The following is a 22805-nucleotide window of genomic DNA, read 5'->3' as shown; positions in this document are numbered from 1 at the left end:
TACATATTTCTTCATCCCCAAAACTTATTATCCATTTGAAGAGAAAATTTCTGTTGCATCTCCAGATGAGTTATTGTATATGGTGCCTTTTGTATTTTTTCCAATACGAACGGCAACGACGGTGTGCGTAGTAATCTCATATTCTTTCATTGAAATTCCATCTCTTGGCGCGTTGACGTTCGTGTGTCAATGCAGAAAATTTTTTTTTTGGAGTCAACCATCTTTAAACAAACATTCTAAATCAACTCTCTCTTAGCTGAACCCAAATAATTGGATTATCCTAAAAATGTCATACAGCATAATTACAAATTGGTCACTACAAAATCTTAAAAATACGATCTACGGGGGGGGGGGGGTCCTCCACCAAGATTTGTCCATTAGAACCCTTTGTGCTCATGTAAATTGTGAAAATACACTCTTTTTGAGCTTATAACCTCTTTGTCTCCCACCGCTCCAGAAAGTAATTTTTAATCTTTTTCCCCTAAGGGTAAACCCTCTGGGCTATTATGATTACACGCTAAGGAATAATTTGATAGTGCACCACGCTGTCTTATGATGGAAAAATTTAATAGCATACCCTAGACCATTACTGGGATACTGCCGATGTTCCCTTTTGATTTAGTTCAGAATCCTCCTAAATATTCCTTAAAAGTTTCACCTTCATACCTTTAGCCTCATTAGTAGTAGTCATAGTAGTAATTGTAATAGTAACAGAATTAGCTGTGGTAGTAGCATTAGCAGTATGCACAGAGTGCCTTTGGTTGAATTCAACGTCCCTCTCAATATGCCCGTGGAAATTTCAACTTATTACTCTAGCCGAGCGTAAAATATTGCTTATATGCCCTTTTGATAACCTGTATGCATATAGTGTGTTTTGATGTATATGAAACTGCCCCTAAACGTTCCCTGAAGTTTCACCTCAATACCGTTAGCCTCACTAGTAACAGTAGTTGTAGCAGCAGCAGTACAAGCAGTAGTAGTATTCACATAGTGCATTTTGGCTAGCTCGAAATCCACATCAGCTTACCATGGATGTTTCAACTTAATGCTCTAATTTGTTCCTGAGAGATACTGCTGTATACCTTTTTGACAATCTACAATCTCATGGTGTGTTTTATTTAATTCAACATCCCCCTAAATATTCCCTGAAAACTTCACCTTAATATGCTTAGCTTCAGTAGTAGCAATAGCTGTAGTAGTAGTATTGGTAGCAGTATGAATATTACACTTTTTTTTTTTTTTTTTTTTTTACATCCTTCTCAACACATGCTCAATGTCTTAATTTAATACCCTAAACATTTCCCGGGATATTGCCGCTAGGTCCTTTCTGCAACTTACATACCCACTAAAATATTCCCCTTCATACCTTAAGGTTTAGTGGTAGTAGTAGTCACACTAGTAGTAGTAGTATTAGTAGTAACAATAGTAGCAGTTGTGCTAGCAGCAGTAGTAGTATGCACATATCGTCTTTTGGTCAGTTGAACATCCACTCTCTCATCATGCCCCGGAAGTTTTAATACAATACTTCAAACCGTACGATATTGCTTATATGTCCTTTTAAAAGCCTGTATGTACATACTGTGTCAACTTCCCCCTCAAAACATCCTGAGATTTTTCACTTTAATACCCTTAGCCTTGGTAGTGGTCACAATAGAAGTGAAATAAGTGAAATATTTGCACTACTTACTTGAACTACTTCACGTACGTAAACTACTGTGCAGCTATATTTTATTTAAATATTTAATATATAAAGAGGGCCCCGCAAAAAAAATAAAAAAATCGGGCCCTGCGCCTATTCAATCATGTCCTGTTCTTATCATATTGAGAGTATTATATATATATATATATATATATATATATATATATATATATATATATATATATATATATATATATATATATATATATATATATATAGAAGTCAGAGTTGTTTTTATGCTAACGTTCTAAATCTAAATACGATTTAAACTAGCGTTTTGATGATTTTATTTTTTTATGGTTAACAGACGTGTATGAATATAAGTACAAACTATACGAAATTAAACTGCACCCATGCAAAACAGTGCCCCCCTTCACTCTCCTCCAATAATACTAGTTAACCGGACCCTTTCAATAGAAATTTAGGATTCTTGCTACATAATGCTGGTTGTTGCCATATAAGGACTGTTGCTACACACAGCCAATTACATCAGGGGAAGTTAATATTAGTCAAACTCAGACAGACTATTTAGAGAAAATTAATTACAATTAATGTCATCTTCAATTCTTGCCACCTTCTAGAACCAATCATCGAGCGTTATCATGAAATCTAAGAGTGACGTTGTTTTTACCAAATTATTATAAAATAATAATATAATAGATATTATTTGAGATTGCATAGGGCGTTATTTGAGATCTTAGGCAGGCAGCATTATTACTTGCTTACCTATTACATAAAGTAGCTAGGCAAGGAAGGTGGATTCAGTAAAGATGTAAAACGTATAACAGCTAAGGGGCATGTTTTTTTTTTCGCGGTAAAAAAAAATTAAAAAAAAGAAGAAAAGCCTTAGAACTAGGATTAGGATACTAGAAACTATGGCAATGACAGTTGTTAACTATTATCCGGAAACGCAGGAGCTTCGAGAAGTTGAAGAGAAATGCTGAACTTTTACCAGAAGAATTTCTAAGGACATAAATTTTGATACCAGTTACCACGACTATACATCGAACAAGAAGCTCTGAGAAAAACGTGGTTCGATCCCGCCATCTACATCTGCAATGGAATACTGCCCAAAACCTACTTTTTAGCATTCAATCTACGGTCAAATGAAAAACAGGGGGTTCTCAAATGGGGACTTGGAAGATGACATAAAAATAGAATTAGAGAAAGTGGAAATTCTACGGAATGATGGAACAATCACGGAGCGAATAGTGAAGGTCTGGACAATGGGATGGATGATGAACAGTTGTGTTGCCCTCAGGTGGCTTAATGCTGCAATGAGTGCAAGTAGTATTATAGTAGTAGTTGCTAGTAGTAGTAATAGCTACCACAAAATGCATCTTATACAGCTTATTAAGTGACTTGAAAACATCAGCAAGTTTCTAAGCTCCTTTCACCAAATTAATGAAAAATTATAATACAAAAAAGTTGTATGAAAACACATAACCAATTAGAGATCAATTGAGGCTAGAACTTAAGTGCTCTTTGCACAAGAAGTAGTCTACACAAAACATCACTCGCGTTAACTAATGAAAACAATTAAAGGACAACAAACACCAATATTTCATGAAAGTTTAAGTGAAGCAACATACCAAACTGGTTGTCATCTCCAAGTTTCCTGCCGAATGTGACCATAGCCTCACCAAGAACCCCTTCGGGTTGGGGATAGGTGGCAGCTTTAGCTTGTCCACTCAGCTTTGATATACTTTTGACTGCGGCCATTTTAGCTCTTGCATTGGGGTTTGGCTGTAGAAATTCTTTGGTCTTCAGCTGTAGCTCTTCGACAAGCTCGTACGTTATGTCTGTTCTCTTTAAATAGGATAGTGAAGCTTCAGTATACAGGTATTTAATTATAATTAAAACATGTCCTCATTACTATGATAAAGAAATTAAATGAGGGAATTGAAGAATTTCCCTTATACATAATAAGTGAATTGTAACAATAACGAATTGTTAAATACTCCATGTCTGCAAAAGTAAAGCTGATCATCAGAACATGAATTAAACATATATTATACTGCATTATTATCGACGCCAAAAGTTATACCCAGAAGAAAAGTAATTACAGAAAAAGACATAATAGAGTAAAATTTGCTGTACTCTTCAATCTACTGTAAAGAAAAGTCAATAAGCATTGAAACGCTTATTATCCAAAATTTGGGCATTTATAAGAAATTTTTCATTACTTTGTGTTCAGGTTATACAAATGGGATATAGTGCGATTAAGTGTCTACACACTATAGAGGTCAATTACAACATAACCGATTTCAAGAATAAAAAGAAACGTAATGGAAAAAAAGACAAATCGAACGAAAAAATTGCTAGATAATCAGAGGCGGTTGTAGGGGACGGACAGAAAGGGCACTTGCCCCAGGTGCAAAAATTTTAGGGAAGCAAAATTTCAAATAAATAATCTAACGGTTGTCATCATTTTGTAATTTTTGAGATTTTCTTTTTATTAAAATAAAGTAGACGGCGCAGTTAATAAATAAAAATAATCAATAAAGTACAAGTTTATAAATGAAACAAAAATAAATAGAAAATAATCAAAAAATCTAAATAATAAACTAAAAAATAAATGAAACTTAAATTATCAATTAATTAATTAATTGAAAATAGTTTTGCTAAGACATGACAATTTTGTTAAAATTATGGCCTGAAAATTTTGTGGGAGACAGGGGTGGCGCTAGTCAAGATTATGCACCGAGCACAAGAGAGGCCAGGACCACCCCTGTAGATTACTCAATCAACTACTTATAAAAGAAGTCAGTAAGCATTAAAATGCTTATTAACAAAGATTTGGGTCTCTTGAGATACACATTTTACATTTATTGCTGCTATAGAGCTGTCACCTCGTAAGATGGTATTTCATTTTAAATGCTACCACAAGCTCTGGGAAACCCAAATTTGCTCTATACGTCAAATACAAAAACAAAATAAAAAAAAGTTGAAAACAGAACTACGTAAAATCAAGAACGACACATTAACATAACCCAAATACAGCAATAGTGACGTTCAACAGAAAATTAAGATTTTTAATTTTCAAGGGGAACTTTCAACTTTCTATTGGAAATCCAAACTTTACAAATGAATCATTATGATCTATGAACAATCTATACCCCATATTCTATAAGAATCCTTACTCCATGTTCTGGAGAGCCTTGATATGACCTGATGATCAAGCCTATTTAACATGCCAAACATTGTCCTAAAATTCTGCTGCGCAAAACTAGCCAGGACTCTAATCATTCAACTCCCAACTGTACTTTGGTCTCGGATACCTCTTGGTACCTCTCATCAAACGAAAAAAAATAGCTCCTATTGACCCAACTATCAAACCAGATCACGATCCTATGATCACAGTCTGAATTAAACCCATAAATCTCCTTTCCTAAATTAGTAAACAATACAACAACGTTGCCAATAAAATATTTTACAAGTTTCTTACAAGTATCAAACAGTTCGTGGTAACGAACTGTAAGTAAGGACCGACCCGGCTCAATAGCAACCGAAACTCTAAAAAACGAAATTTTTATACCAATAGATACATCAAAAGAATTGTCTTTTTATGCTGACTTCAAATATATAATTTTCATTAAGTTTAGTCTTACCAATGAAAAGTTACGAGCTTGAGAAAATTTGCCTTATTTTCAAAACAAGGGGGAAACACCCCTTAAAATTCATAGAATTTTAATGAAAATTGCTCCATCAGATTCAGCGTATCAGAAAACCCTACAGTAGAGGGTTACTGTAAGTTTTAATGCTGCTCCTTACTTTCAGTTGAAAAAAGTTTTTTTTTTTTAATTTAATATCAAGTAAGATGCTAAATGATTAACACTGGATTTTCACCAAAAAAACTCTTTTTTCTCTATTTGTAACAATATGGCCCGTTATTTAATTGTATATATTGTAATTTTGTGAATGCTATCTTAGTCACCTCTGGTTGCATAAATGCAGCCATATTCATCACTGGCTGCATAAATGCAGCCATAGCCATCTCTGGCACCATAAATGCAGCCATAGCAATCTTGTAAATGCTAGGGCATTTCAAGGCAATAGCCTGGGTTCCACTCTTTTCCCTGCATACATTAGTGACATAAGATATAGCTTAGTGCTCTCTAAATCCCTTTACGAAAACAAAACACCCTTGAAGCTGTTCGAGCAACACAAAGACCTTACAAGAACGTCCTTGTCCCTTCAGCAGGATCTCAGGTATCTGTGTTGTCCTTTTTTGATTGTATTTGTTCATTTAAAAAGATGAACACATTCAGCCTTTATTGCTAGGGAAGGCGTTTTTAAAATAAAATGTATCTTATCACATGGAGAGTGAGAAATGGTCTGATGCCTAGATGGCCAGATTTGATGCAGCAAAAACAAAAGAGCACATTATCTTCAGATCGAAAGTCCCCCACCATTATCCTAACTTTATCTTAAAACCACCATGAGAGTTATAGTAGGGGAAAGATACGGAAAAAAATGGTCGAACCAGAAAAAAATTGGTACAGAAATTATTTTTGCACCACTGTGTTCAGAAAAGAGAGCTCTACAACATATCAAAAATATAAAACTCCATCCCCGTTGCGAAATTCCCTTTTTTTCACGTTTTTTGCGCCTATTTTTTTGATATTTCCAGAATCCGAGAATGAGGAACCGTGAAAAGAAAAGTAGTTTGTTGATGGTTTCCCTTTTAAGAAACGATTGTTTTTGTGCTCTTTTATTAGACAGAAACATCACGTTTAATCATTAATTTTTTTTATTTTTTTTTTTTGTATGAAGTAAAAAAAAAAAAAAAAAAAATCAAGGGACACCCGATCATGGGGTATTTTTCGAAGAGGAGCACGAATTTTCGCTTCATTTTTCTCCATCTGAACAAATAGCCCACCTGCTTTCAAAATCCATTTATTTTCCTATTGAGGTTTATTGCTGACATTTTCAGCCAGCTGGAAAGTCCCTTCTGATATTCACTTTCTGTTACACCATGCCTTGATCTTGCACTCTTTTCAAAGTTGCTTCAGTCTGCTGAGCCTTGTAGAGCCACCTATCTGCAAAAAAACTCCTCAGATGGAAAGTATTTTGGAGTCCGAGCAGAGATTTAACACAGGTGCGTTTTTGTTTGTTTTTCTTGCCGATGCTTTTCTAATGTAACTACTAGGAAGCGGAAAGGAATCGGAGGAAGGAAATATAGACAAGAAGGAAAACTCTACGCTCGTCCTACTTGTCTTTTCTGACACACATTTTATTAGCGCCATCTGTCTGAATACAATTTAAGTGCAGAAAACAATTCACTAAAGTGCAGCATGGTCGACGATACTAGGCGGAACGAAAAAGTTTTTTCTCTAGTGGAAGCGAGAGTACTATCGCCGGTCCCTTTCGCGGATGTGACTGTCAGATTTCCCTGGTCAAGAATCCTTAAAGCACCCATGATACTCGACGCCGACCCTCAATAAGATTGACAGTTCATTTATTTTAGTAACCTATCTGAACTGGGGAGGGTTTAGCTACAGATTTTTCGGTTCAGAATCAGGGTTTTCGTTGTAACATTCACCGACAGCTCTACTTATTCCCATACTTATGCTCACTTATTACTTATACTACTTATACTCACTTATTCCCAGTTCTCTTTTTTAGATGGCTGAGACCGCAGTTTTATGTCCCCTTTGTGAACGTTCAATAGACACATCAGAATCGTTGGTACTGGCAGAAAAAGGAGCTACGGCGATCAATGAAGCTAGCAAAACGAGAGGTACCAGCATCTCTGTCGAGGCAGGGAACCAAGTCCATGTTGCTAGCAGAAAGACTTTCACAAACAAAATATACCTGTCAAAAATTGAGAATGAGAGACGACGAAGCTTGCAAGAAAAGACGGAAGCAGAAAAAGTGGTACTCCGATCACGGACTCCAAGATTCAACTTCCAAGAGTGTTGCTTTTTCTGCACTACAAGGATAAATCTCAACACTACCCACAGAAAAGGACACGAGTGGTACAAGGTTCGGACTAAAGACTTTGAAGAGAGTATAAAGACAGTGTGCAAAAGCAGTGATGATGATTGGTCAAATAACGTTTTCCGCCGAATATGTGCAGTGTCAGACCTGCACGCAGTTGATGCCATTTATCACGCAGCCTGTTCTTCTTTGTTGCGATTAAATAAGAGCCTTCCAACCAGATTTGCGACGCTGGAATTTTTTGGAATACTCGAAGATACTAAGCCAGATAAAAAACGTCCAAAAAGGGGGAGGCCAGGTCACGATGAAAGATATCAGGCGTTTTTGAAGCTGGCTACTTTTTTCGAAGAAAATGACAAAGAACAGTATACAGTCAGTGAACTTGTTGTTAAAATGGGAGAGCTTTTGAATGGGACAGACCTTGAACCGTACTCTAACAAGCACTTGAAGAGCAAGCTTCTGGAATATTTCAGTGACCAGCTAGTATTTGCAACTATTGACGGTAAGGCTGACGTGGTGACATTTGAAGAAAAAGCATCAGCGATACTCCAAAGTTTTAGTTACTTGGACCAAACCCATAACGAAGAGAGTAAGAAAATCAACCTTATTAGAGTAGCAGCAAAGATTATAAAAAGTGATATCAAAGGACTGCCAGCACAGAAGGAATCATATATGACCGCAAAGCAGATTTTTTCTGGAGAACAGCTGGAAGGCTCTCTACCTGATAGCCTAATGGTGTTCTTAGATGAAATATTCGTTGGAACCGATATTTCCTTCAAAGTGCTTGCCATTGGCAATTCTATCGTTCAAGCAGCTCGCCCGCGTGCCCTCATTTGTCCACTGCAACTAGGCTTAGCAGTGCAACTGGATCACCATTTCAAGTTCAGATTTCTTATTGACACTTTACACAGCCATGGATTCTGCTCCTCCTATGCTGAAGTCCAGAAATTTAAACGCTGTGCATCAGTCCATGATGAATCTAGCCTTGGATGGAGGTTCTCTTGTACATCGAGTTCCATGAAAGGTAGGGTTAACCTTCAAGGTCATCTTTACTTCATACGTCCATTACGTACAAGCAAGGTACCCTAGTGCGATCGTTGTGTTTGACGGATATGAAGGTGGTCCAGCAATCAAAGATGCTACCCATTTACGTCGAGCAAGGATGGTTGGCCACCAAGTCTTTTTCACCGAAGAGATGACCCTCTGCATGAAGAAAGAAGAGTTTCTTTCATGTAAGACAAACAAAGGACGTTTCCTGAAGCTGCTCGGCAGCCATTTGGAAGCCGTTGGTTTCCGAATTTTCCACTCGGAAGGAGACGCCGACGTTCTGATTGTAGAAAAAGCCGTAAAAGCTGCTAGTCTTACAGACACAATCGTGGTTGCTGATGATACTGACATCTTGGTTCTTCTGATCAGTCGATCAGATTCGCGTTCCGGGCGTGTATATTTCTCACCAGAATCTAAGTTTGGCGGTACTAGTACAGCTTGGGATATTATTGAGATGAATCAGAAGCTATGAACAGATGTCAGCAATCAGATAACGTTCTGTCATGCCGTGCTGGGTTGTGACACAACCTCTCACCTTTTCGGAATAGGAAACGGCAAAGCCGTTCAGCTGCTACTTTCCAACAAGAGTTTCAGGGATAGCTCTGCTATATTTGGCGACAAGCTCGCATCGCTTGACGATATTGTGGCAGCAGGAGAGCGAGCATTGTTGATACTGTACGGTTGCCCTGATGTTTCGAACCTGGACACTGCCAGAAAGCTAATCTTTCACAGAAAAGTGAGTACTGCCACCACTTTCGTGCATCCACAAGAACTGCCACCGACTCAGGCAGCAGCGAAGTACCACTCACTACGTGTCTACTGCCAAGTTCAAATCTGGCTCGGGAACCCAGTAGACCCTTTACGCCTGGGATGGAAACTGCAGGATAACGAAGTTTTTGCGCCAATAAAAACAGATCTCCCTGCCGCTCCGTCTCAGCTGCTGAAAATTATCAAATGCTCGTGTCGTATTGACGGCTGTGATAGTGAAAAGTGTATCTGTCAGAAAAACGGACTTGAGTGTACTATAGCCTGCCGTACCTGTAAGGGAAGCTCGTGCAACAATTCAAAGTTTCAAGAAGAAGAACTTAGTGAAGAAGAATAACAGTTAACTGTGATGATGAAAAATCTAGTTCCTACATTTTGATGATGTGCAATTTTTATATATTTGAAAAATAAGATAAAAGCTTTTCTCTGAACACATTTAGAACCTATCTTGTCTCATGCTGTTTGGTGCTGAGGGTTTTCGTCATTCCTGTTTATTGCTGTTTAGTCTTTTTTTTTTCAAATCCTTGCGTTTAAACAGACAAAAAGAAAACAATACAGACAAACTTATTCCTTATTAGACCTTGATAAACGCTGTTAAGAGTTTTTTTCCCCAAAGACACATATTTTTCCCCATTTTTTTTTTTTTGCTGATAAATATTTTTCTTTTGGTCAGGTAACGAAATGAGTATCAGAAATGAATTCAGAGCCAAAAGCTGATCTAAAAAGATGTGTAAAACATTATAGTTTACGTTTTTAATTTTCTTCCCGGTTTTTGAGAAAATAAATAAAAAAACATTAAAAAAAAAAACAATTTCGCATCGAGCTAGAGATTTAGATTTTTGGTATGTTGTTAAGCATTTTTTTCCAGTCCGGATGGTGAAGAAACCATTTCTGTATCAATTTTTTCCTGGTCAAAACTTATTTTTCTCCTACTATTAATGAATTTTGTCTCCTAGAATTGTATATATCAGCTAATTTTTCTGCAACAACCACGTTCATTGGACCCAACACTCCCGTAATGCAGCTGGGATTCATTGTATGCTCAAAAGTATTCTACCATAAATCTCGAATAGTTCCAACATGAGACCTTCTGTCGAAAATAGCAACCCGCTTCATACTGGGGGAGGGAGGGACAAAGAACGTAATAAGCCCCACTCGGAAGGAAGCAAAATAGGACTAGTAACACAGGCTGTTGTATAGCCAAAGTGCTACGACTACTTTTAAAGTCACCAGTTTTAAAAGGCGACCAGACAAACACATAAGACACACAACTTGCCCTAGTAACCTCAAAGACGAGACACCTAGGCGAGAGAACTTGAATCATAGATTCATCCGGCACTACATGCCTAACCGGAGCCAACTCCTATCCCATCAGTCATCTCTTGGTTTCTTCAGGCAAAGGTTCAATAGGTAAAAGAACTACTAGTTAAACTGGGAAATAATTAGAAGAATATCAGGCCTTTGGTGTGTCTGGCACTGTGTGGCATGTTACAAAAGAGATATACATGTACGTATACCCACTCTCACTAGCTGTCTTCACCCGACAACTGACTTCTTGTATTAATAACCATAAAGACCTCTCAGGTATATGAGATTTTGATGCAATGAGAAAGGGTATTCCGTTAGATCTGATAAAGTTCCGTCCGAACAGTAATAGCATAATAAAGGAGCACCTATCACCCATTCGCCCCTTTACATGTGTTTTTTAACTTTTTTCTTCTTCGATGTTCTTACGTGAAACAATCGAAAAGAAACGAAAAGGCACTAATAATAGAAAAAAAAACTAAATTCTATACAGTATCCATTTTATGCCCAAGGGTAACAAGGCCATCATTAGTAAAGCAGCGTTTAATTGAATTAAAGCTAAATAAAAAAGCTTATAAGTCTAGGACCAGAGGCAATGCACGGTCAAATGGAAAAAGCACTATAGCCAATTTAAGGAATTACATTCGTGAGTTTCTAGTTGGGTCACTTGAATTTCCAGTCTTTATGAGTTTCCGAGTCTTTACTTTAGCATGAGGGATATCAAACATGAACATTGGGCCATAATATCGATTTTTACGCATGATATGTCAGTAACTGTCATTTTCAATTCAAAAACCACCACGTGAATACCTGGCACGCACGCGTGGGAAGCGCAATTTTGAAGGGGGACTTAATACCCTTAACCTTCATAAAAACTCAAGTGTTCCTTTCATTTCTTGTATTTTCAAAAAATTTGTCAATTTTCTTAGTTTTTTTTCCAATTTGCACCCCATTTCCCGAAATATAGAGCACCCTTAAATTAAAATCTTGTAAAAGTGCATGAACAGTGAATTTCCATAGAAAAGGTCAACTTTGAAGTACATGTACTCAAAACTTGATTACTTGCACATAATATGATTTGATTGCTAACGATTGAGTGATATTGCTACTAAAATTACATTATTTTGTGTTTTTGTTGAGTGAGACTGATCTTCTTTCATTGATTTTACGTTATGTATTTCCATCAGCCCACTTGCCCTAATAAAAAAAAAAGAAAAAAAAGAGCCAGTAAAATAGTTGCACTTTACGCTGCTATTTAACCAACTCATTTTTTTTTACCCAGCTAGCTGAAAACATAAGGGGAGGGTATCCCCCCATTTCTCCATGTATGACTCCCCTGCCGACAACAATAGTGCATGATACCAGTTCACCGTTGCAACCGAGAACCCGTCCACTAGGTGTACATCACGAGGTTTTCCGTCTGAAATACCATAAAAGAGCATTTTATTTCTAATTTAATTTAAATAACAAGTAGTCAAACTCTAAGTCAGAACTAAGCAAAAAAAAAACTTTAAAATTGACAGAGCTCCTTATTCCAATTATCACTATCTTTTTGGTAATTTTATAAGGGCTCTAGGATTTTTAATTTCCATTCAAATAGCCCTCTAATGATCTTCTAGGACCGATCACCCCTGAAAAAAAAAACGCATCTGTAATATTTCTTCTAAAAAAAAAAAAAAGCGAAATCCCGTATTTTTTTTTGTAGATAAGAGTAGAGTTTTCTTAGTCAGGAGTGTGTAAACAATCTCTTATAGGAGTATATAAAACCTCCTCAGTAAGATTATCTCTACTATGCTGAATCTAATGGTGTGATTTTCATTAAGATCACTTACCTTTTCGGAGGTGTTTTCCCAATTTCTCAAAATTCAGGCAAATTTTCTCAGGCTCGTAGTGTTTGATGTATAATATTAAACATAATGAACTTAATATATTTGGAATAACAAAAAGCCAATTCTTTTGATGTGTTAATTGTTATCAAAATTCCTTGTTTTAAACTTTTGGTTACTATCGGCCCGAATTCATTACCACGAATTGTTTGATTCTACACTATACATCTTACATGTATTTTGGAATATAGGTAGAATATTACGGAATCCCTTTTGCCCTTCATTTTTTTTAATTTGCCTTAATTTCCCTTTGGCTGCTCAGTTTTAACGAGGGAAGAATTTTCCACGGGACGGATTTTCCGCGGGAGAGGGGATTTTTTCGGGAGGAATTTCCACGGAGGAAGGGGAATTTTCCAGGGAGGAGATTTTTCAGGAGGGGTACGCCGTACCCCCATAATAACGTTAGTAACGATTTTACAAACAATTGTGTTGGTAATTCAAAAAGAAAATTCAAAAACTTTCAAGAATTTAAATAAAACTTGCGAATTTCTTCCTTTAAAAAATAACTGCAGAAAACATTAGAGCTTTATAGTTTTGTATTGTATTTTATATTTTTTTTTTGAAATTTCGAAATACTGTTTCAAAGCTATTTTTGCATTTGAACGTTCCTAAGCTAATATTTTTTTTTATGAATTCTTAGCAACTAAGCATTCTAAGTCCACAATTCTGTTTCTAGAAGTTGAGAGAAAGGCTTTAGTAACCACTGGAACCGCGCAGCCGAATATAAAGTTTGATCGTCACAGCTGGTTGAGCTGTGTATGCTCAAGTTACGGATAGTTAAGTTACATGTTGCCTTATTAATGGATGATTAATTCATATGGTGGTCCAAATTAAATATGGTTAAATGATGTGTTTATGTATTGACATTGTTCCATTAGATAATCATCAATTATTCCATAGTTCATTATTCTTGTTTTTACACAAACTCGACTAAATTTGCAGATAAAGGAGAGAATTTTACTCACTGGCGTCAATTCATGGACATTAAGGGGGGGGAGAGGTTCTTTCAAAATCTAGGGGAGGGGGAGATTTTTTATGTAAAAATTCAAAAAAGTAATTTTTCATTGAAAATACCAAAAAATGTTTCCCAAACCCGAAGGTAAAAAATAAATCTTGGGCAAATCCCATCCCCCTGATTGACATCAGTCATTTTATTTTTTTATTTCTTTTCTTTAAAATAAATTGATGATGAATACCCCCTATTTTCGCTTATTTGAACCTGATTTACCTCTTTTAATCTTTTCATTTGAATTCAGGTTATTTTAATGTTCTATAAAAACTTATATTTTCTTCTTTTTTACTTCCTTGACAATATGAGACTGAATTATAAAAGAAAATGTTCTTACCTTTTCCATCTCACAAAAATCTTCATCAAGCTTCGTGCCTTCTGTGGCACCCATTTTCTCCGTGACATACTAAAAAATTAATGAGTACATTTCATTAATTTGTCTCCTATTACATTTTTTAGTAAAACGCTATTAATTAAATGGCCTAATCACTCATTACTGTATCCAGCTAGCTCAGTAGCGCAAACAAAGTGTATCAAAATGAATGGTTCGATTAGAAGAAGCTGATAGGATAGTCAATTACCGACAATTTCGTTGCGGAGCAACAGTACTGCTTTCGTAGGTTGTATATTTTGTGATCAGTGGTCTGTAGCTCAGTAAAGGTAAGAGATTTAAATTTAAAACTTTATTATGGCATCATATTTCGAAGTTTGCATAATTCCCCCCCCCCTAAAAAAAAATCTATTCTACTAAATGGTAAAAAAAGCAAAAGGTCAGAACAGAACAGAAACAGTCTCAGCTCCGAAGGTAAACTCCCTAGGGATCAATCTATATCGGAACTTTGTTGAACATAGACTGATCTCTCCAAAAGCCGAGATACAAAAAAAAAAAAAAAAAAAAAAAAAAAAAAAAAAAAAAACTTCTGGAGGTCTAGGTAAAAATTCTAGAAAAAACCCCTCCCTAAATCAAGAAATCCGAAAAGCTGGAGAATTTTTAATTTTCAACAAAAATTTTCGATTTTGATCGCTCTAGAATTTCCTATTCGTGTAAGCAGACTAAATCAAGCGCAGCTGCGATCAGCTCAAAAGAACAGTACAGAGATGGGAAGTAAAATCCAGTATCAAGGTTGTGCATTTAGGATCTACAGACACAATATGGCCTCTAAGGTGTAGGGTCCATCTTCTAAAAAGGTTATCGGACCTCTATCAAACTCAGTGGGAAGTAGTAGGAAACTAACCCCGAAAAGCCTTGTCAGGCTTTTCGGGGTTTATGCACATAACTCATCTTTTGCAGGGCGTGGGAAGGAGGTATCCTAAACTCATGACATCAAGGCCTCTTCTAGAAAAGGCTGTCGCATCTCAGTTAGACTTCACCGGAATTAAGAACTTTTGAGAATTCTTGCAATCGGGATATCTAGCTGAAGAGCATATAGAATTTTAACCAAACTTAGTTGAAAATAAGAGCAAGTATACTACAAGTGTATTTTGGGGGTCTGTACCCATTCTTACCTCTTTGGTAGTTTGTATCCGATTTCATTTATATAGAGGAGGGAAGGCTAAATTATGTCATCAGGGTCTTTACCAAAACAGGCTTCCGAATCTTAACGAAACCTAGGGGCCACTTCTTTTTTTTTTTTTAATCTGGGTGTTTATCAACTGGGGCGGCAAGATGTAAACCAAAAATACAAAAGCCCTAGTGCCGGGGACCAATTTAACCAATGTTGGAGGAGCAAGAGATATATCTAAATTTTCTTCATAAGCACTTCTACCGGGAGAGGACGTCTTTTTGTCAGCATAACTACTAGATGGACTGATGAAATTGATTCAACAAAGCCTAGTAAATGTCTACAGCTATGGTCTCCGGTGTCCGTGCTCGATCGAGCCTCTCTGAGGGAAGACGACACTCTTCCCGCCCACATCCATAAGAACGGCCCATGGAGTCTCAATTAAATTAGATGAAGATTAGCAGCTATAAGTTTTGCTACTTCTTTACAGAAATCAAGTCCATAAGCCTCGGCATACATCACCGACAATAGAGGAGGGGTCAACGATTAGATGAGGAGACGGCCAGACACAAAAAGAATTGACAAAGACTGAATCGTACAATGGGTCCCCATTTTGAATCATCTTCAACCTTCTTTGCGGGGAGAGGGCTATTGTTGAAAGAACAACAAGCAAGAGCACATTTTATGGACGCTATATGTACCTATTGACAAAAATAATGACATTTTAGGGAGGCCAGGTCAAGAGGTTCGCTCTCTTGGTGTGTACCAAGATTCAGAATCCATCATAATCATAGCAGTAGTAAAGAGTAAATAGGTCCATAAATAATAGTAACTAAAGAAAATAATAGGTCCATATGTTTCAAAAAGCAAGCACATAGGCTAATTTTTTAACCTAAAAAATGCTCGAAAAAATTAAATAAATGAACAACTTGATTTTGAAAAGTTAATAGTTTTTTTTTACTAAACCTTGAAATTGGTGTAGATCTAAGGATATAATTGGACCTGGGATAAGATAAAGTAAACTGTTTAGTTTCCACCAAGGCCCACCAAGGTGCCCAGAGTTCAATAGCCTCTTATTCGTATGCCTAAAACAGACAGTGCCAAGTTCTTCATACAGAACGTAAGGAATATATTTTCAAAATCAACTATAAGACCCTCTCCGCGTTCAATAAGCTTATCCCAATTGTTTTGTAATTCTTGGTGTTCAATAGCCAATTGCAATCATTGCATTGCGTTCAAAAACACTTATTGAAACTTCTTGCAATTATTTATTTGCTTGTTGTGCTTCAGAGCTCAATAAGCACTAATTCGACCTTTTACAGAACAAAAATTCTTGGAATATTAATTAACAATATTTTTGGTTAGTTTAAGAGGTTTAATGGATTTGCACGATTTTTATTATAATTATTTTTATGTTAGAAACCCATTTTGTTGTTCAAACCGCATTCAATAGAACATACTATAATTATGCTTGTTCGGTTAGTTATTGCTACTAATTGTAATGAATTAAAATCAGGTTTGCCGTCCAGTGAAAAACTCATTAGATTTTAGTGATTTTTAGTGATTTCCCTCAATAATCTAGTGATTTATGTGCTGATTGAGTGATTTTTTGAAAGGCAATATAAAAAAATCACTAGAAATAGTAATAAATCACTAGGGATGGCAACCCTGATTACAATATGCTCTGTTGAACGCAGAGGACTTATTCTCAAATAAAACAACAAAATACAACAATACAATCAATACCTGGAACGTTCTATCTTTAAAACGTAGCATACTTGAACAGTTTTTATCACCAGTACTTATAAATTTTCACAGATTTATTTTCAAAAAAACTAATGTCTGGCAAACTAGAATAAAAAAGATTTACAGCATATTCTTAATCGAAATCCGATTATAACTGATAAGATAAGAAACATTTCTGCAATTTGTTTGTCCAGAACTAGATTATATCTCTAGGACTACGTCTGACCGAAAGTTACAAAACCACAGGATGCTGTAAGAATACATTAAAATAAGATTTTTAAAGCTATTTTAAATGACGCAAAAAGTTGTTTGTAGTTTTAATACACTACTTACGAACTTGCTTTAAAATAAAGAACGATTAAATTTCAAACTTTTATACGGCAATATTATTCATAATGACAATTTAGTACTTTCAGACACACGCGAACGTATGTCGGAAGGAGACAGTGGCAGCCCTTGACTCTCTCGCGCCAGGGGAAAAACCATGATTAGAACCCTCCCCTGTCTCTCAAAAATTCTCAAGCCAAATTTAACAAAATTTTTATTTATTAGAAAATTTTCATTTATTAACAAAATTTTTCATTTATTTAAATCTGACTTTTCTTACTTAAGCCTCTGAAAAATTATTAATTATCTTGGCATTCTGTAAAACACTAATAGGTTTGAATACAAAATATCACAAAAAACATTAATATTAATTAAATTCGATCTACTCACTTTTATTTTCAAGGAATGGTGATAAAAATCCGAAAAACGATAAAAATCCGAATTTGCTTATACTTACTGCCAACTGCACCCTCAGCTTTATGCAAGAAAAATTCCAAAATTATTATTAGTTAGATTATTTATCATTTGATTATCTATCGTTATTCACCGTTAGATTATTTATTTAAAATTTTGCGCCCCTAAAATTTCTGTGCCAGGGGCAAGTGCCCGCTGTCTCGCTCCTAAAACTGCCTCTCAATGAAAAAATTGAGGAATGACAAATTGGCAATGTCAAATGCACTGCGTTGAGCTTGATTGAGCTTCACTCGTAAGAAATACAATCGATAATTATTGAAAAAGTACAATCCATAAAAATTATTCCGAAAGGGTCAGAACATCATAATAGTTCATGATCTTAAAACAACAGATTTAAGGTGGATCTTATTAAACGGTGTTAATAAAAAAAAAAAAAAATCGAAAAAGACAACGAGTAATTAATGAATGATACCAAAATACTTATCTCTAATATACGTTTACTGGCTCTACGAGTCAGTAATCATAAATGGATATATAACGAAAATTGATTTAGAGCAGCAATTGTTGGTCATAAAAAGGAACATATGTAAATTATGAGTAAATACGACAAGAGTTGTCAGAAGTTAAGTGGAATACATGCATGCAGAACGGGGATTAAAAACCATACAGCCTTCAAAACCACCTTATTAGAAGTTGAAGCCAAACATACTTGAACCAAACCGACACTTTTGCTAAATTCGCCATCTTAGGTTATATAGGCAATAACCATACATAAACGATCATTGAATAGGTTCATAAGAGCGCTGATGCCCGGGACTGCACCTAATTTAACAAGGAGTGTTATAGGCCAAAATTAACCAAAAATGATCACGTCAAGTGTCATCGAAACAACCTGTAAGAAGACTTATTACAAAACTACTTGCCACTAATAGAACTGCTATAAGTGACTGCAAAAACATGGCTAACCTACTCAATTGCAGCTTTGGGTCAACTTTACGAATAAGCCCCACCCCAGGCCCAAGAGTCCCTTACCAATTATCAGCCAAATTCAAATGTAATTTTACCTCCATGCCTCTTGTGAAAATCCTAACAGGATATGAACAAACGACTACACCAGCTAGCATTTCAACGACTCTGTGTTACTGTTTTCTACGCCAAAGATCACTAAAAGAAAACTCCCAACTTATATTTGGTCCATTGTCAATGATTTCTTCACTTCCAGTTGAGATTGGAAGAATCCCATTGGCATGGGAACACACATCATACCTATATTCAAAAAGGGTAGAGCGCTGACTCACGGAACGACTGTTCTATTAGTCGTTACATCTATTAACTTAAAACAATCAATAGCGTAATCAATGATGCAATAACAACTCGTGGTTTTCTAGAGGGAAAACTACTGCTGACCCAAGCCCAAAATGAATTCAGATGAGGACGGTGGGTCAAATCAACTTATGATTTACACTTTTAAAGAAGTCACTTAACTTCTAGATCAGTGTCTCTCAGCAGACTTTATCCTGTTTGATCAAGCCTAAGCTTTAAACAAGGTCGTCCACAATCACTTGATATATGAGGACAAGCTTCATCCACACAAACTACACCATAATTCTTCCAGCAGACAATACACTTCCTTTCTAGTTACCAGGGTTCCTCTTTGATGGCAATAGCTGACAGGTATGGTCTAATCGCATGCCAGTTCTCAACGCGATTCCGCATTGCGCCATGCGTACTTGGACCTGCGTAATTTGATAATTATATCGGGTTTTCCCCTTCCCTAGTTCATCATAATTTGTCCCTGTTCGCTGTAATGCCAAGTTGTATAGGGCTATCACATCCTCATTAACCATTAAATGGTAGGGTGGGTTCTTTTTGACTCCAAGGACCCTTTGAGTGTGTTCCTCCTCTGCCGTTAAGAGCAAAGCGCTATTTTCTCGTATATGCTCCGAAAACTTGGTGGTGTTGAAGCATACAATTAGTCGAGTGGCTGGCACCAAAGGCAGAGGAGGTAAGAGTGGTCTAAGGTCCTTTTGACCCCACCTCACCATTAACGTTACAAAAAAAGGAAAATGAAGCTTTGGTTTTTTGAAGAAATATAAAATTTGTTGCTAGCTTCTGTCATTGCCGAGAATGACTTAATTGCTTTTGGTAAATTCTAGATTTCACTTTTTAATTTCTCGGTTTGGCCTTTTTCACCTTTTCTTTCCGGATTTCAGTGTTGAAAAGTGATTCATGAGGGAAACTTTTACACATTCTTTTCCCTTATAGAAAGAATGGATACCTGAGCCAAGAAGCGCCTTACAGAGGAAGATATCATTCAGATACTTGAAGAATATGACGATTTATCAAGTGGATCCGACACCCAGAACGATGATGACTATAGACCATCGAATGACGAACAGGAAAACCTTGTTCCAGATGAAATTTCATCATCAGAAAAAAGCGCAGAAGAATCTAATGAAGTTAACGCTCCTTCAAGTCAGGTTCGGAGAACATCCATGAACAGCTCCAGGTCAGCCAGACCTCGATGATGTGCCTCTTTCTCAGAGAACCAAAAGATGGACACGCAAGGATGTGCTACTAGGACGTGACAGAACAACAAAGTGGTTGAACCTCCAAGCCAAACCAGAGCTATAAACATCGTGACTGAACGAACTGGCCTCTAAGGACCAGCGCGCACAGGTCAAAATTTGCAACCAGAAACTGCTGGGGTCTTTTTTTTCCTGAAAATATTATTGATGCAGTGGTGGAGCATACCAACAGAAAAATGGACCTCAATCGTGCGAATTTTGTAGCCGATCTACTGGATAAGCAGACATTTACGAAGCCAATTGATCAGGTAGAACTTATGGCATTTTTTGGTTTCATACACCTTGTCGGAGTTTTCAAGTCAGGAAACCAAGATGCAACTGGCCTGTTTGCCAGCGTTGGGACTGGGAGAGATATTTTTCGAGCGACCTTGAGCCTGAAAAGGTTCCTCTACATTGAGGCCTGCCTTTGCTTTGACGATCTATTGACCCGTCTAGCAAGATGAACGCCACTTGCACGGATATTCGATATTTACGAGGAGTTTGTTGGAAACTGCAGCAAACTACTCTCCTTCAGACATCGTCACTATCGACGAGATGCTTATCGGGTTTAAGGCAGATGTCATTTTCGTATGCACGTGGGCCAGCTTCAAAAAACAGAAGCTGACCTATGTAGGAACTGTAAAGAAAAACAAGCGTGAAATACCTGACAATCCTGACAAACAAAACTCGCCAGGAACGAAATTCACTCTTTGGCTTTAAAAGTAAAAAAAAATAGTGGTTTCATATGTACCAAAGAAAAGCAAGGCCGTCGTGATATCATCAATACATCACACACCTAAAGTCGAAGAATACAAGGAAAAACCGGAAATTATTGAATTTTACAACTCAACAAAGAGTGGAGTTGACAGTTTGGACCAGAAATATGCGAACTATACCACAAGCTGTAGAACACACCGTTGGCCAATGGCAGTGTTTTTTGCTCTATTAGACGTTGCTGGTGTAAACATTTCTGCGCTTGCAAATGAAACTAGCAATCAGGAGAAGAACATTTCCCGCCATGAGGTCCTCACAAGGTTAGGTATGGCTTTGGTCCAACCATTTTGCACCATCAGATCTTCAAACAAAGTTCTGCCACGAGAACTTCGTCGACTTACATGCCAGGTTGCTGGGATTCCCTTTGCAGATAGCCAGAACACTGGGGAATAACATTCTGCAGCCAAACGAGCTCGATGTGGTATTTATCCCCGGGAAAAGGATCGCAAGACTACCTTTTGCTGTGCCATCTTTAAAAATAGCGTCTGTAAGGAACATGCAGTGACTGCTTGCTCAAGCTGTATCTAGAAACAAACTTTTTATTGGTTTTAATGGTAGTTATGTCAATATATTTGAAAATAAAAGCTCATATTTCCATCTAAATATTTTATTGACTGGTATCCTTCAGAAGATTGGTGTCATTTCGGCCCCACCCTACCATGAGTGTTATAAAAAACATCCTACCAGTTAAAATTAACAACCATCAGCCTGACTTAGAGGGCCTTTCCGAATGGACAACTACTTGGTTGCTTGATCTTAATTCCCTAGGTCCACGGTCCTTCTGGGAGTTAGAAGAATCCTTGCCTTTCTTACCATTTGATTGATTAAAACAACAAACTTATCAACATCATAAGCGTAGATAGAGAAAAAGATATTAATGATAATGTCATGATTTCCCTAAAATTTTAAATTCAACTACCACATCGAAACGCAGGTGGCAAGAGCAAATTCAGCTGTAGCCAATATCGAACAGACCATTGCCATAAGAAAAGATGGCGTTATAAAAAAAACGATAATGTCCTGGTTATACCAAACCTGGCAACTGAAACCAATGTTGTCCTCCTCAAACTTTTTTAGTGACCAGACCTCCTTGCGCAAGGGCAGAGAAGGGCTACTAAATTCCATAGCTCAGTTCAAAATATGTATTATATAGACAGCGTCTCCAAAACTAAAACTCTCCACCATGGTCTACTACACAAAAAGGTGTCTCATTTACTTGGATAGTTTTGAAGTCCAAAAAAAACTCATCACCCTCTTTCAGCAGTCAAAGGCTAGAACACCATGAGGCCACTAACCCTCACCCCCGGACAAAAATCTTGGCTACGACCTTGCCAGGGGGCAAAATCCGGTATGTTGGAAAGACTAAGCCTAAAAATATAATTACTTGCCGAAATGATTTTGTATTGTTTTGACTGATTCTTTAAGAAATGCGCCCAGCAAATACAAGTCTTAATAGGGGCAGTAAATGCACAAACACACAATCTAAAGACACAAAATTATAATATTGACCGTTTCTTTCGTCAAAAAACCGTATTAAACAATCAAAACTAGTAGTTTTTCAGTAGCATTTGAATGACTTCTTTGCAACATAAGTCCTCTAAGAAGAACGAGTCAAATGCGGGGGGAGTGGAAAAGGATTTACAACGAAAAATATTTAACTATTTGGAGACCACATTTTCCGCTTCAACAAAGAACCTAGCCATCATCCAAATTGAACAGTCCCGGGATATTTGCAATAAAATGCATGAAAGGCATAACTTCCAAGGGAGAACGAGCACCTTGAACCATAGGACATTTTTCCCGAATAAATAAGTTTCTCTG

The 22805-nt window shown here is 36.8% G+C and overlaps 1 protein-coding gene across 4 annotated transcripts in view; it reads right to left on the bottom strand.

Annotated features, from left to right (window-relative positions):
- Positions 1 to 22805, bottom strand: part of EndoA (SH3 domain containing GRB2 like, endophilin-A) — a 93961-nt gene that overhangs the window by 40235 nt on the left and 30921 nt on the right. For 3 of the 4 annotated variants that reach the window (XM_089094700.1, XM_089094702.1, XM_089094703.1), the window contains exons 3-4: positions 13992 to 14060; positions 3292 to 3508 (exon numbers count right to left, since the gene is read on the bottom strand). In XM_089094700.1, the coding sequence (XP_088950826.1) occupies positions 3292 to 3508; positions 13992 to 14060 (286 nt within the window). Of the gene's footprint in view, positions 1 to 3291; positions 3509 to 13991; positions 14061 to 16902; positions 17018 to 22805 lie in introns of those variants that run through there. The other variant, XM_089094701.1, reaches the window with a different exon arrangement.

Source organism: Artemia sp. Qi Xiang Cuo, chromosome 9 (genome assembly GCF_049724085.1).
Source record: "Artemia sp. Qi Xiang Cuo chromosome 9, ASM4972408v1, whole genome shotgun sequence".
NCBI classification, from domain to species: Eukaryota; Metazoa; Arthropoda; class Branchiopoda; order Anostraca; family Artemiidae; genus Artemia; species Artemia sp. Qi Xiang Cuo.
Note: the sequence above shows the minus strand (reverse complement) of the source record. Positions and strands in the feature narration are given on the sequence as shown.